General features: G+C 40.0%; 1 protein-coding gene across 3 annotated transcripts in view; it reads right to left on the reverse strand.

Moving 5' to 3' along the window:
- DHRSX (dehydrogenase/reductase X-linked) overlaps positions 1–16,458 on the reverse strand; it is a 160,519-nt gene that overhangs the window by 115,913 nt on the left and 28,148 nt on the right. For 2 of the 3 annotated variants that reach the window (XM_061459828.1, XM_061459827.1), the window contains exon 2: positions 7,300–7,407. The exons of the other annotated variant lie outside the window; for it this stretch is intronic. In XM_061459828.1, the coding sequence (XP_061315812.1) occupies positions 7,300–7,407 (108 nt within the window). The remainder of the gene's footprint in view (positions 1–7,299; positions 7,408–16,458) is intronic. 3 annotated transcript variants of the gene reach the window in all.

A 16,458-nucleotide genomic window follows, 5' to 3' on the forward strand; every position in this document is an offset into this window, starting at 1 on the left:
GTTAGGTGAGACTGATTCAATAACATTCCTCAATACAATCAATTCTTAAAATAAAACTAATAACATTCAAGTCTGAATGGATTCATTTGTGCAAAATGTCACTTTAATGGCATGAAAAAAACTAATTATTACTAATACTGAAACTCATGTTGAAAACAAAAAGATGGAAAATATATTTAATAGAACTTTTAGTGAAAAACATTGACTCTCCTCTTCAACATTCATCTACACAAACACCGCAAGTCAAAGCATGTCAATCTAAAGCCACCACAGAAGCATATAGAAAAATTGTTATCAGCAGCAATAGGCTTTGGATCTTACCCTAAAGGTCAGGCTCTGCCATCTTAATGTAGATCCTAACTCTGAACTTAAGTAGATCCTAACTCTGAACGTTATTTCAGGGATTTCAACAGAATTATCACAGAAGATTGCTCAGCCTGAACAAGGATGGCAAAAGCACAGCTCCTAGAAATCCAGCACAGCTGGGAAACATTCATACTATCACTAGTTAAGGGGTCCTGATACATCTGTATTATATTCTTTATACTTTTTATTTTTTATATTTTTCTTTATATTTTTCATTTCTTTGAATGTGAAAATCTCTCCAAAAGAGTAAGTGATACTTATGCTGAAAATTGATCCTGATAAAAAAATCAAGATCTTTTCCAGTTGCTGTTTTTCAAAAATAAGGATTTGCAATCTTGACGTTTCAAGGGAACACACTGCAAGGCATTATAAAGGAATTTATAATAGTCTATGAAGAATGATACAGCCTGCAAAGCTGAAGGTTGCCTGAAGAGAATAAACCCACAAATCCGAAAAGCCTTAGCTTACCAAAGGTAGCAGGTGGAGAATTTCCTGACTTTCAGCTAAATAACATAAAAGTGAAACACAAATAAAACCTTTTTGAGACTACAGAATCACAGAATCGTTTGGGTTTGAAAAAACCTTAAAGCTCATCCAGTTCCAACCCCCTGCCATGGGCAGGGACACCTTCCACTAGACCAGGTTGCTCAAACCCCCTCCAATATGGCCTTCAACACTGCCAGGGATAGGGCAGCCACAGCTTCTCTGGGAAGCCTGTGCCAGTGTCTCACCATCCTCACAGTAAAGAACACCAAGAAGATGCAAACCACTCAGGTTGAGATGGTCCAGAGAGAGACCCAACCCCTCCATCCTGGAACCCAAGAGACACACTGAGCACTGAAGCACCCCTCAGCCTGCAACAAACCCCACTGTAGGCGACCCAGAAAAGCGAGGACAGGGTGATCTGCTTGGTGGCAGGTCAACTGTGCAGGCACATCGGCTCCCAGTCCCTCCCTCTCCCCAGCCTCTGGCAAGTGCAACCCCTTCATTCACCTGGGGAACTCTACCTGAGATAAACGCTCATCTCTTGACTTATTTAGCTATAATTATGTATCAGATAATCCCTGAAATGATGAACCACTTTCCAGGGTTCACAGCTTGCCCCATGGCATTCCCCACTCCCCCTGATCACTTAAAGTAACACAAGTTTAGAACAGATGCCTGTAAACTAATGCATATGCGTCTTACCAGGAGAAGCTTGATGGTATGGTAATAAATCCTGTAAAAATTTATACCATTTGACTAAGGAGTTGCAGAGGGTAATGGTTAGGTGTTTTTATGCAGCAGAATATAAAAAAGACTCCAACTGGAAATCTGAATTAAGGTACCTCCTCAGAGTAGCATAATCCTCATTACAGTTGAAGGGGAACTGATTTCATCAGCACGCCAGCCTGAAGACAGGGTTGCAAGGGCACCCAAAGCCTCAAGAGAAAACCAAAATCCTATCAGCTGATGTTATGAGGATTATGATTTTGCGAATGCGTGTGGCACAACAAATAGCATATGCCTGAGAGAGGATTGACTGCCCCAGAAAGCTCTGAGGATGAGAAATTTGAACTCAGTACAATGAGTATTTTCTAAAGGAATCTGTAATGTCTTCAATAAAAAAGAAGAAAAAAAACCTTGTTTAGAACAAAAGAAATATAGATCTTGGGTTTTATCTGTAAAACTTTCAAGACATTAGTTATTCAATAAAGCTAGGTATAAGGATGTGACCTAAGGATGAGGAAGTGATAGAGCTTCTTTATATCTACAGATACCACACATCTTTTGTCAGTTTGCAAAGAGAAAATAAATTACCATTCTTGCCCTAGGTTTTGGCAACCCACTTGTTCCACCGAGAAGTTAAGAACGACCCTGTTTACCAAACCCAAGAAACACCTACACAAGTGCCCTGTTCCCAACAATAACCTGGAGCAGATGCTTAAAGGGAAGGTGTGACAGCATAGGAGTGGCATTTTGCAATACATCCCCCCTGCCAGTAGCAAGAAGTTGCAGGAATTTAATGAATCAAAGGTCACACCTAGAGTCTCAATGAGCCTATCCTCCACTGCTTCATCTAATCGAACTTCCAATTCATTCAAGCGCTTGGCTGCCGAAGGGGTCTGGGACAACAGGCTCTGTGACACACTTAATTACATTAAATATAATGACACAATTACATTAAAATGTTGTACTTCGGTACTTTGTTTTTGTTTGGGTTTGGGTTGGTTTTGCTTTTTTTTGTTTGTTTTCAATTTATTTAATTTGTTTGATGTTCTATATTTTGTGTACAATAAGACAGGAAATAACCACTTCTCATCCGCTTTCTTTATACCATTCTTAATATTGCACCTCAGTCATCTGTTTGCAAGTGAAAGAACCTCTGCTTATTAGCCCCATCAGCCCCACTTGGCACAGGGCCATCTCACCCTCCTCACCATCCTTCTCTTATTTTTTCCAGTTCTTCCTTAGAGCAGGCTCCGTATTTTTTCCAGTTCTTCCTTCCAGGCTCCTTAGAGCAGAAATTGGGGACTAGAGTGTTTGACAAAATTCTAACAGATTTGGAAGACTATGTGTGGCTGTGTGTGCATGCATAATGTATAAATAACACTGTAAGTAGAGTTTTCATAACCCTGATTACAGTGTACTGATACGTTAGAAACTGAACCAAATGACAATTGCAAGGCAATCTGCATGCATTTTCTTAATGTTCGTATCAGCAAAAGGAAACCATCACCCACATCTAAAAGGCTGGTAACATTTTGACACCTCCTGAATAACTCTAGGACTCACTCAGACCTAACAAAACTTAGCTTAAATTATGAAGATAAATACTTTTCTACAAAAAATATATCTCAAGCATCTCACACATCTATGTACAGTGAGAAAAGACTATTAAAGTGTTTCATATAAATTGTCAGCAATTGAAATTAAATCAAACTGTCTTTGAAAATGAACAATTGCACCATCTTGATAGGGTTTAATTACCTTTCTAAAGTCACTTTGTATTATTATACAATATAAGAATTGTCTGATTTATAGTGCAGAGAGTCCAGCTTGAAAATTGGAAACTAATGTGAATCAGATGACAGAAATAGCTACTGTTGGTCTCCTGCAGGGCCTACAGAGGTCACACAGCAGTGCCAAGTCTGGTGATGGAACTACATTTAGTTATGCCAAAATTGCATGTCTCAAATAAGTCACTCGAATATATGTATATACATATATGTACATATAACGGTACTATTTCCTTCAGAATGTGAGCCTTAGAAAATCGCTGATAGACAAAAAGATTGATTACACTGTCCTGAACCTGGTGTTTCATAACAAGCAGCACATGTGTAACATTGTCAAGCTGGACTTCTTCATTCACCATTATCAAACAGTATTATCAAAGCTCCCACATTAGATATTCTCAGACATTTTTTTCCAGACCTTTATTAATGCACTGAGAAAAAAAAAAAGGAAAAATCAAACAGAAGCTTTTTTTAAGTCAACAATTTTAACATGCACCCACAGAATCCTCTTAAAATTAAACCCCAGTGATGAAGGATGGAAGGAATATGAAGAGTTTACACTTCTAATCAGTTTAAATTCAGACTCACAAAACTGTGGCCAGCACTGTGAACCAGAGCTGAACCTACTGGGTTTTATGAGAAGAATCTCTTGATTTTGCAATGCTATATTTACTTATAAGTCCACACAAAACACCATCTTCAATATCAGTCACTAGTCAGTAGGCACCAAAACCTGTGTGTCATTTACCTTCTGGCTCTGAAAATAAAATTGCAAGATTATTTATCAAGTAGTAAACTGCATAGGAGGGAGCTCCTGGTGTGTTTTGGCTCTGAAGACTCACCACTGGCAGTAGCTTTCTCTACCAGGGGTCCACTGTCTAAGATTTTCCTAAAGCAAAGGCCTTTCTGACTGCCCATAATGTTACCACAGCCTGACAAAAAGTCTCAATGAAATACCTCAAACGAAACCTTAGAAAATGACTTTCATCATTTCAGCATTCATGCCAACCTTTTCCCAGCAACAGGCTGCAGGCAGGGCAAGCAGAACTCGCAGAGGTGCAAGAATGGTATCTTATGCACCAGTGCTGTGACTGGAAACAAAGAAGCTGTAAAAGCACTGTGCAACTGCTTGCTGAAAAAGTGAGCACACTGCCTTTTCATAACAGCGCCCATTCATGTTCCACAAGGTTACATGCTTTTTATTTGGCTGTTTTCCTCATTCCATTGGCAGACTGAATTTAAAAGTAAGTTACTTCAAACATTTACTCCTCTAAAATGTCAAATGGACTTTGACATCACAGATGGTGAATCATCTTCACATCAGACATTCAGGTCTGACTCATTTGCCTGACACAGGGATTTCATTCTTTGTTGCTAAATTCCCTTTAGTGAGAAAGAAGCACTCAGTGAAAGGCCAAGACTGACTGTGAGCTACACTAGTCTCCCTTGCAAGCCCAAATTCTCCTAACATCCACGCTTTCACATTAAGTTCATGTCTATATACAAACACAGGGTGAAAACGCTTCTAGGGTAGAAAGCTTGAGCACACTTGCTGTCTTATTTGAAGCTTAAATCTTTGCTTGCATGGCCTCAAGCTGAATCAGCTAATGCATGCCAATGTGCCATCAGGTATTTTAAGCATACTCTGGACACTTAAGGCCAACAGTTAGCAACAAGGATGGAAGGTCATTGCATTTAATGTGATTTTGAGACTGTTTTAATCTTGCAGCTGGAACAAAGCCTGAGACTATCCATTCTCCTGACAGCGCTTCTTTGCTCTGAAGAATTTCACAGGCGAAGAAGATGGCTGTGACTCATAGGGCTCAGCGTTTAGGTCAGAGTTTGCCTGGAAGAATTGAATCAGTTGAAAATCTTACTCATCAAATGCTTCCTATAATTAGTTTCATTAATTTACATCTGTAGAGATTCATAATGCAAATATTAAGGTTGGTACAATTGAAGAGTGAATGGAAGTGTGTGTATCTGTAAGCACCAGAAGAAAAAGCAGAGCAAAGAGCTAAAAGAATGCCCCTTATTGAAAATAAAAGATATGTTTCCAGGCTACAGAACAGAGGGCTTGTCAGCAGATGACTATGCACTCTGCCACCCAGAGGATAACATCCAGGTTCTGGAATATCACCCATACCATTACTTTTGCTGTTAACCCGCCCAGAAAATAGGCTACAGACATAGCCTACATACTCCAGATAAGGAAAAACACACCAAGAGCTGATGACTCCTAAAAACTGTAAAAAATCTGTCCATAAACTAACCTGCCATTTCCAATCAGGAAGAACCACAGAGACAGGATAAGAACTCAGTAGCTGCTGTACCTTTTCCCATGCTGCACACAAGGGAGTATAGGTGTGAGTATGAGTGAATGAGATCTATGAGTGGGCGATTGTGAGTAGAAAAAAATTATCAGCTTATTCAGAGATTTTGTAATTAAATGTCACCTTTCCTTTTCTAAAGATCTCAAATTTGATTTTGTAACATAAAATACCCTAAACCCTAACTGGTATAAAAAAAGTCTTAAAAAAAGCAGCAAAGTTCTGTGCTCCCATGACCACATGCAAAGAGAAGAAAATCGGCCTTTTTGTTTTCCCAACAAGTACATTTTTGCAGTCCACCTTAAACATGAGAAGACCCTTCTTTACTGAAATATTAATCCTGACATTAGCTACATCTAACTATGTTAGCTACATCTAGCATCTAGCTACATAGAGCAGCATCTGCTTGCATTTTGTAGATGCTTGGTTTTGACACATCTATTAAAATAAGTAGCATTTTGCATTACACCTGTATAATTCCAGGGCAACTCCATTAGAGTTACTGATGCACTAGACTAAAAATACATGTGCACTGTGCTCTTGTTTCTTGTTTGGTGTGTTGTGATTTTTTTTAAAGACATGTCTACAAAACCTCAGAGAGAGCACATTCTGTATAAATTCTGTATAAAAGCTAAATAAAACAGCATCACCAGCTTGCTAATGTATTATGAAATACCAACCTTCAGCGACCTTACCGTGCAAACGTTACAATGTTTTAGGTAAAAATCTAGTTAAAGAAAGATGAAGCAAAAGGTAGCATTTTAAATGCGAGTATTAAAGATGTTACATGCAAACTTACTAGATATCTTAGAATATATTAGATATATTTAATATATTATATATATTAAAAAACAGGGAAAAAGTCTCACTAATATTGTCTGTAATACAGAGAAGTAATTGTGCACTTAGGACATTTGTGGAGCTCCTACAGGAACTCACCTAACCTAACTTCAGGTGTCTTGGTCTAACACAGGTACCTTATTATAAAATTATTATCAATGGAGAGAAACAGGCACCCCCAGAAGGTGAGCTGTCCAGGCCACCTCAGACCGACACGAATTAACCGCCATGGGTATTTATTTCCTTGCCTTGCCTACAAAGGCCACCAACAGTGACAAACTGAGATGTAAATGTTCAATTTGTACATGGAAGAAATTCTCAGGGCTTCTCCTGCTCTTATAACACAAATCATCCCCACTATGACTCGAATATTCAAGGCTTTCATTAGTTTTCCTCTTAATGAACATGTGGACCCTAACGCTGTAGACCATCCTCAGTAACAAGATAATAAATATTTTTTAAATAACACATATTTTTAAGATTTTTTCATTACCTTATTGTTTACTTCTTATATAAGTAAATAATGTAGCCCAACTCTTCCAAGTTCAGCAGTAAAAGAAAAAACAAACAACAACCAATCATCTACTTTTCTTGAAGGCCTTGCAAAACAAAACATAAATCATATCTTTATTTGATCTAAATCCTAGCAAATCCCTCACTTATGCTGCCATATCTCTACTTGTGCTGGAAAGAAAATACTCCCTAAGAGAAAAAAATAGTTACTTTCTGAAGCAAAAAATATATTAATAAACCAATCACTTTACCTATTATAACGTGCATGCCAAGCCTTGCCAAACGCTTCACAGTTTGGTAACCAATTCCTTTAGCACCTCCAGTCACTATAGCAACCTTTCCATTTTGCGTAGGGAAAACTATATGACAAAAAAGAAATAACACAAGTTTAGTTCACAATAGTAACACTATAAAGAAGCTAAGATGTATTTTAAAGAGGTGTACACTTTGCAGACTACTCAAGCCAGGCTAGTAAACAGTGTCAAAACCAAACTGCATAGAAATAAAAACTAGTGAGCATCCGCCATTATTTACTGCGCTGATTTTCTAGTATTAACAGTTCAGGAAAGACTTGACTTCAGGAAAGATGACACGAAAGACAAACACTCAGATCAGAAAGTTTTTTGTTTCTATTTGCATGCATTTCGTCATCCTGCAGTAAAATGCCCTTTAAATTGTTCACCTTAACTTTGTTACAGAGCAAGGTGACTGCTGATACAAGTCAGCTCAGAGATGGTTTACTCCACGCACACAGGAAAACAACCTCAATCAGCAGCATGATATCCTGAAAACTTCCTGAATGAGGAAAGATGAAGGACAGGCCTCTACCAGTAACATGGGAGAAACAGCAAAGAGCTCAGTCAAAGATGATGTATCTAAAGGGCAGGAGCCAAATGCTGTAATTTACCTGCATAACTAAGCCCTCTCCCTGTAGAAGATCATAGATTAATGGAATCAGCTGGGTTGGAAAAGACCTTTAGGATCATCAAGTCCAGTCCTGGCCCCCATAGAAAGGAGGGGGTAATTTTTTGCATTAAAAAAAAACAACTGCTTTTCCCAACCACCTCAGCCCTCTCCCACAAAAGCTAGCATCCCCAGTGCCCCAACAAGCACCCCTTGGCACAGGGCAAAACACAGCCAGTGAGTAGGGCATGCTCTCCAAGCTCCCTCTGCTAGGGGCTATAGCTTCTGTACCCTGAATCCCCAGTCAGCCCTTGGACCCCCAAGTGAGCTATAAAGAGGCTGGGACAGTCCTGGCAGAGTGGCCACCATCCCAACTGCAGGCTGCCCAATGCATCCCTCCAAGACGGAGGGAGCCCTCCCGCAAGAGGAGAGCAAAAGCATTTTAATGTGACTGCTCAGGGGAGGCATGAATTAGGTCAAATATCAAATATGATCTTTTGATGAGGTGGTGAATCTTTCATGTGAAGCACTGAGTGTTTTCAGGTGTCCAAGGTGAATTTCTGTTTGCTTTTTAGAAGAAGCTGCTAGGTATTTGGACAAGTAAAATGGCACCGAGTACTTTACCATGGTGTGGTGTCCGTAGGCAATGTCATAAATAACAAATGTTAAAAAGATGTCGGCTTTCATCTATCAAAGGACTTTCTATTTTGATTTCTAGGTTTTTAGGGGATTGCTTTGTTGTACAACACTAGATCATATTTTATATTGTTATAAAACACAGAACTAGGGCTGATACAAGCTGCTTTCTTCACAACAACTTGAAAAAGGACCCAGATTTTACCTTTTTGAAATACACAGTTCTTTCCAGCATGATTCAATATGAATTTCTGCACTCTTCAGGTAACAACAGGATTCTTCCCATCCATGCAGTGAGAATTGTTTGCAAGTATTTAAAAGTTAATTCCTATTACAGCGATATTCATGTATGTAGGTGTCCTAATGTATATAATTCGAGCTAAATAAAACATCACCGAGAGCTTTGTTAAAGAACTTCGGTTTGGTTATAAGCAATGCTGCAATTTCCACCAAAAATATTTCTCATAACAAACTCTAAGTAAAATGTCTTCATTTTCTTCAAGAGTTAAACCTAGAAATAGAAGCTAGACCTGACAGTAATTACTTGGGTTAAATTGTCCGCTCTGGGTAGTATTTTTAATTACTTATTACTTTACCATCTTGGCATTTTTAGATTATGTTTCCTTGGTCTGTTCTCTGTCAGTGAAGGAGGAAAAAAACCAACCAAACAAACAAACAAAGGAGTGTTTGCAGATTTTGAAAATGAAGACAGGAAATAAAAGATTTTGAAGAGGATGTTCTTAGTGTGAAACAAGTTGTCATCTCTATGTGAAGAGCCCTTGTGCTTCAGCGTGACCAGATACACTTGAAATTTGGCAAGGACATATAATCTCAATTCCTTTCAACCACGGAGTAAAAAATCACTGCCTGAATGATTTGCATTCATATAAAGGGGAAGCAGTATGTTCCCACTGTTCAGTATTTTAGACCACATGAAAATACGAACCCACTGCCTTGTACCAAAGGTGTGCTGAGAGGAGACAGGTCTCAACCAGGAACAGGGCAATACTCTTTGCAAGATGGCAGATAAACTGAAACAAACAGCTTTTTGAGGTTTAGTTAGCTCAAAAAGTTCAAGACTCTGAAAAATGAACTCTTGCAAAACAAATACTTCTTCATTCAGCTGAGTCCATGCTGTAAGAGTTATTCTGAGGCCTCTCCTGAGGGGTGGAACAGCTTTAAATCCACGCAAGAAGCACTGGCATTGCCTTGGTGTTAAAGCACGAAAGGCCATTTCTGGCCATATCAGATACATGTGTGAACTTTGCATGGGGCAACTACATATGTACTTGTAAAGAAAATGCCATCTAGAAGGCAAAAACATCAGCTAAAGTCCACTAAGTAATTCTACTTTAAAATTTAATTAATCCAATCATAAACTACATTGAAAATTCTGCTGACGTGGTAAAAGTTGCACAATTTGCTTCCTTCTCAAGTGTCCTCCCTCCCCATTTATCTTTCATCCCATTTCACCTGTGCACTTGGGCATAGAAACCATGGGGAAAATGAAACAAAGTCATTTCAATTTTTGTTTATTTCTTTACAGCTGAAAAAAAAACATACTCTAACGAAAAGAACTCCTCAACAGAAATTGCTTTCGTTTGGGCTGAGCATTCTCTCCTCCTCTTGTTTTCTCCCCTCTCACCACATCGCCAACCTGACATTTGGATTTCACGTGTTGCATACAGGTGCTGCCACTCATTTCCATTTCTGCACCCCTCTACCTACCTATTGAATAAGAAGTGACATTTTAATGCAAAATTAATTCGCTTAGAAGAAAATGAATGCAAGAAAATGAATGCAAGAAAAAGAAGTCAGGACTGGGGAAGGGAAAATAACATGAAGGAAAAAGGGGAAGTCAGAAAAGCAAAGTGATAACAGGCATCATTGCAATGAAATAGTGCTTAGCAGAGGACAGTGAAAGAAAATGCCCGATCCTATCCTGTCCATGAGGGCTGTAAAGAAAAGGACAATTTTTGGTCCCAATGGCCACTCAAATCATGTACATTAACAACCTGCAATGAAAAGCGTGACAGATGGACAGACTCCACTGCAGAAATGCACTCACTGAGATCTTGTATTACAGAGAGTTTTAAAACAGGCCTGTTTGAGCAGCTAGCTCCAAGGACCTAAGAAAGCATCCAGGTAGGGAGAAATGAATGCTGCAGGCACATGGAAAATGGCCAGTATCTATTTTATTTACAACAGTACAGTACACAGCTTCCACATAGCATGATTTCGAATAGACACAATACTGTATGTCACATCTCAGTATATCAGCTCACTTCAGCCACAGCGAGAAACACAAAAAGGAAAATATGTTCTTTTTGGGGGGAGACACAAAAACCAACCAACCAAAACAAAACCAACCCTCAGTTAATTCTTAGTTTTCATTTTTATTACTCTTAAATTAATTCTAAACATCAGAAAAGGTGCACTGTTTCCAGCAAGATGGATGCCTTAATGTAAAATGAACCATCATGATTCTCACTGCTAGTTCTTACATCAGTAAAAGTGGCAGGATCTAATCCAAGCTGGGTGTGTAAGCCAGTGACAACCACAGTGAAAGGCAGTTTACTGGTGCCCTGTTCTCATTAGAACTCCACCTCTAGGTAGAGTTTATGAAACACCCACCTTTTCAGTGTGAAAACACCTCTCCCATGATGAAACCCAACATCAAACTTTCAAACCAGACCCGGGCTCAGCCTAGATTTCCAGCAGATACTGGTTTATTCGGTGCAAGAGGTTGAGTGGAGCATGGCTGGAGGCTGGGAGCTCCCAGGCAGGAGGCAGTGGGGACCCACCGGCTCTGCCACACTGGGGAGGTTCCCTCTGGCGCTTCTTGCACCTCGTTCAAACACCCCAGCTCCCTCTCTGCACTGCTCCTGGTAAGTAGGTAGATACTGATCTCAGTTACAGAGGCGTAATGCCAGTGATCTCACTGTGGGACATGAGAACTGTACAGCCCTGGTGCTAACGAAATTCCCCTGACCAAGCACTAGCTGTTAATTTCCCATTATGTTCAAAGAAACCAGCCTGCAGCCCTTCAATGCTGCTTTATCACGCCAAGTCTGAGAGAGGCTATTCCCAGGCTGCAGGTTCTACCTGCATTCAAATGTATTTGGAAGAAATAAGCCTGTCTAGTTTGCAAATGGGTTAAGCTACAGCAGAAAAATAAGGCAGATTTATTCTATAATAAATATGTCCAGATATGAAGCTATTTTAAAATAATTATTGCCTTTTTAAATATACTTCTACTTAATCTGAAATAGCTTCCATGTACAGAGACATCTTTACACAAAGCCACTAAGAATTTAAGGCAATTCTGTAGTTTTTAAAAATACTGATTTTCCAGGGCTGTCAAGCTGCCTCTGCAACTGCCAAGACCACAGAGAATTAAAACAGACTGCAGACCCATATCAACAACCACTTCCATATCAATGACCAGTTCCTGCTAGCAAAATCTCAACTCCGGGGTAGGGATGGGCATAAGTAAAGTTGCCAAATCAAAACAGAAGTGTTAAACTTTCTTCTTTGCAGAAATGCATTGAGTATGAACATAAACAATGAAAACCTCAGAACTCCCCTTACAGTTGCTTGCTTTGGTATTCTGTGATCTGTACAACCCAGCTTGAGGCCAAAACCAACAAAAAAAGAAGTATTAAAAGTTTATTAAAAGAAATTAAATTTGCATGTATTTTTTTACAAAGCTACTTCTCCTACCCTATAAATTGAACATCTGCATTGCGGAACATTATGAATTGTGGATATTAAAATATCATATCTTTATATTAGTCTCTTCATTAAACCCTCTTTTTAAGACATTAAAGGCGAAAGGCAGAATTGGATTATCTGAATCAGTCTCCAGTCCTTATCAGGCATGAAAGATGGGCACCGCCAAAGGCATCTGAAGAGCTGGTCAGAGGGGCCACCCAAGAGGTGCCACGCTGGGACCTGCTAGCACCTCCTGAACTGGGCACTCAGTGCTGAGACTTTGGTGCTATTTGTGCTGAAGAGACCTCAGCAGACAAATCCTAACAGTTATTTTTTTCCCTCCTCCTACAGCTGATTAACTTGCATGCAAATTTGACCCCCGAAGGAAACTGGCAGAACCGCAGATGGAATTAAAAAAAAAAAAAAAAAAAAGAGAAAAATATAAAAAAAAAAGAAGCCCCAGTGAATATTTAGTTTGATGATAGAATAACAAGATCCAAGTTTGGAGCTGTTCCTGTATAGCAACACTGAGTGAGAAAAAGAGGGCAAACTGTAATTGTCAGTCCTCATCGAGTGCCACAGGACAAGGCACAATCGAGTTCTCCTAGTTAGCTAAAGAATTCATATAGCTCTGTCTACCAATGAATTACTGAGCCGTTTTTCCTATCCCAAAATACTCTTTGTTTTTTTTCCCTGATTTATAGTGTGGTAATAATGAGATTATAGATATTAAGATCCCTTTCAAATAAGACGTACAAAAGTAATTCATTTGCTCTCGGAGAGGCAATCAGTCGACTTCTGGAGGATCCACGCAGTTTTCAGAAATAGCCTTTTGTGTGAGCCTTAAAGCAACATCTCCATAAATGTCTGTTTTGGCAGAGACCAAGCAAACAGGGTCCAGACTCAGAAAGTCACTCCAAGACTATCCTAACAGAAGACAATTTCAGGCACTCAAGTCCTGAGGAATAAACGAGGCAATCTTTCTATTTGTTTTCTTTACCTTCACCAGCAGAAAGGTTGTATGTCCTAAGCCTGTGCAGATGATCTTTCAAATGCAAATTGTCTATCCAAATTTGCACACAAAAATCCTTTTTGCCTCTGCTGCTTCCTACCAAGTTCGTAAGGAACATCGATATGCAATCAAGATTGAAGTCCTTTAAGTCTGAAAAACAGGTAGGTGGTAACCAGCCTGACTTGTCCTTCTATGAAAAGGTATCCTGCTGCTTTCAACAGCTGAGGTCATCAGACCTTCTGCTGCTGAACAACTGTCATGCACACATGCAGATCCACTGGCACATGACAAGCTCCAACGTACCTTAACTCAATGGATGCATTGTGTAAGGGAGATTTATTTTGTCAGGGAGAGCATCTGTTTCCAAGCACAACTGGAATTCTGCACCAGCCAGGTGATAAGCCTCCTGTTTTTTGTCTTACTTTACTTCTGCAGAAGTGAAAATTGGTAATCACAAGGAAGCAGAGGTACTGGAGACAGGTTGTCCCTGGAGTTACTCATGGGAAGTGACAGGTGTTGAAGAACCAGAACAGCAGGAGAAACAAACCATGGAAATGTGTCCCTTACCCTACAAACGCACAGGATCTCAAGGTACTATTAATGGAACAGCAGCAGCCAGATGGCTGTAAGAATTTCAGCAGCCAAGGGAAGACCTAATTTAAGAAGCCTCCAACACAGCCACCAATAGGGAAAATGGATTGTTAATAACCGCTCACTAAACCACAGCAAACCCTTGGCATCCATAAGACCAAGTTTCTTGTTTAACCACTGCACGAGGAGCACACAGGTCCTAAAATGCTGCGTGGCAATGAGCCAACAAACAGCAACTTGCACTTACCAATGATGGAAATTCACAGAAGAGCTATGAAATACCTATGAGATTCGTAGCTCCATCCTCTGTATTTCAGGATGGGATATCCAACAGGGGAACATGTGCACAGCCCTGCCCTTTGAAGCAGATGTTTCCACAATACAGCAGAGCTTACACACACACACACACAGCATGGGCAGTCCCTGGACTAGTGACAGCAGGTTGTCTGGGCTGCCTGGACACCTGAGAACGCACCCAGTGCCATAACTCAAGCTAAGGCACCACACACCCAGCAAGCCTGGACAAAGGGCCAGGTGTAGCAAGGCAGCAAATGACACAAAAGCAAGGGAGTCAGCACCTACGCCAACCAGAAACGCAGCGTGCTCACCCAGCTAAGGAGCTAATGTGCACCCCCATCCCTTCCCGACCTCATCAACAAGGGAACAAGAGGTATCTCTTAAGGGTCAGCTGCAAACATCTGCTGAGCCAGACTAATGAAGTTTTTTTTAGTTGCCAGTGACAATAACTAAAATAAACCCTACCCCAATTTAATCCTGCTTTAAGTTTATAACATTTGTTTAGCTTTTTGACAAGCATGTCAACTTGCTTAGAAAGACGAAGTGGTAACATTTGCAGGCAAGATGACAAGCCCTTCACAGAAGCCAGAGATACAATTTCCCAAAACTGATTCTAGGACTCATCCCCAGAGATCTCATTTAACACATGGGAATGCTGTACCACAAAGGATTAATAAGCAGAATAGCTCCTCCTCCCTTTATTTTTCATCTCATGAACACACTGGGGAGCCTTTGAAGGAATTACATAACAACAGCCACTATGAGAGTTCAATATCACAAGCTTGGAGCCCCAGTATCCACAGCAAGACTTAACTATAGTGAAAGGAATCCACATTTTAGAAAAGATGCAAGCTAAACTGGTGTGGTAGTAAGAAGAAAGTTACGATGCCATCATTACAGTACTGAAAGAAACTTTTTTTGGGAGGAGGGAGGAGAGGCCTAAAGAAAAATAACAATACCCTAAATAAGGCAGCTTTTTAGAGCAACATTTGTTGGCACTCGGAAATCAAAGTCCTTTGATAAGAGATCTCTCTAGCAACAATGGGAAGGGGGGTGGGAAGCTGCACTAAAAATTTCATTTGCATGACACACCTATCTGCATTTCTTCTAGTGATTCTTGGAAAGACAGGATAAATACAGATAAAGGGAGAAGTATGTGTGGAAGGCAGGGTGTGGGAAGGGAAGCAGAAGTGAGTGTTAGACTATCAAAGACACAGGAAGAAGTGTTTTTGTTCAAGAAGAGGTCATTTTAGAGTGCTTCAAACCCCTTTCCCCTGCCTTCACCTTCCCCCCTACTTGCTAGTATTTAGCTGATCTCCAAACAATTAACATCTCCAAACAATTTAATATCAATTAATAATAATCATAAATCTCTGCATGGTCCATTTGTTGAGGACATTGCCACCTTGTCCTCAAGGCAAAAAAAGGTCCAGCTAGGAAACCTGCACAGACACCTTTGTCTCCTTCTACATACAGATGCAAATTAACCATGGTTTCTTGGGGGGGGGGGGGGGGGGGGGGGAAGATGGTGTAAATCAAGGCACTGTAACCACAGATTGGTACAAAGGTAAGCTACAGCTATTGCCAAAGTAATAAAAAACCCCACATTTTTCTCTGCACTTGCACACATATTTTCAGTGCCCTGTTTTCTAAAGTGTATGACTGCAGTGCTTGCAAGTTAGGAAGTCCTGCCTTGCTTACGAGAGCCAAGGGAAGTTGCATTTTCACACATCTTTCAACTGGAGCCTGAGTGCTTTGGGTTTATTTGTCAAAGAGGATCCTCAGTAAAAACCTGGATTTTGTGATGCTGCTAGACTTGGCAGAAGGGCTGCACAGAGAAAAAGATAACAGAAACAATATAGATGGCAATTTTCCAAACTGATTTATGCTGTCTTCGCTCTGACTACACAGACCTTCTGCATCAGGCTCATTGATCACACCAAAAGCAGCTGAATGTTGTCCCCACAACAAGGAAGAGGCTGAGAATGGAGCAAACAGAAGAGGATGGTTAATCTGGGAAGTTTTCTTTCCATTTCTGAATTGGCTTTCTCTAAGATAATGGGAAACAAGGCTGCATTGAAAAACAGTTTGGTGAAGCATATATCAGAGCTTTTTACAATATAAGTTCAGGCTGATTTTGACAGATATTAGGAAATTTGATCCCAACAAATATGGAATAGCCCTAGGGTAAAAGAAAGCAAAAGTAGAAAGGGAGGGTGCAGTTCCTGAGTCCTAAATCTCACTTCTGGCCATGTTT

This window comes from Pezoporus flaviventris, unplaced genomic scaffold, assembly GCF_033815535.1.
Source record: "Pezoporus flaviventris isolate CSIRO_AGI_PZ_B2104156 unplaced genomic scaffold, CSIRO_AGI_Pfla_v1 ptg000030l, whole genome shotgun sequence".
NCBI lineage: Eukaryota > Metazoa > Chordata > Aves > Psittaciformes > Psittacidae > Pezoporus > Pezoporus flaviventris.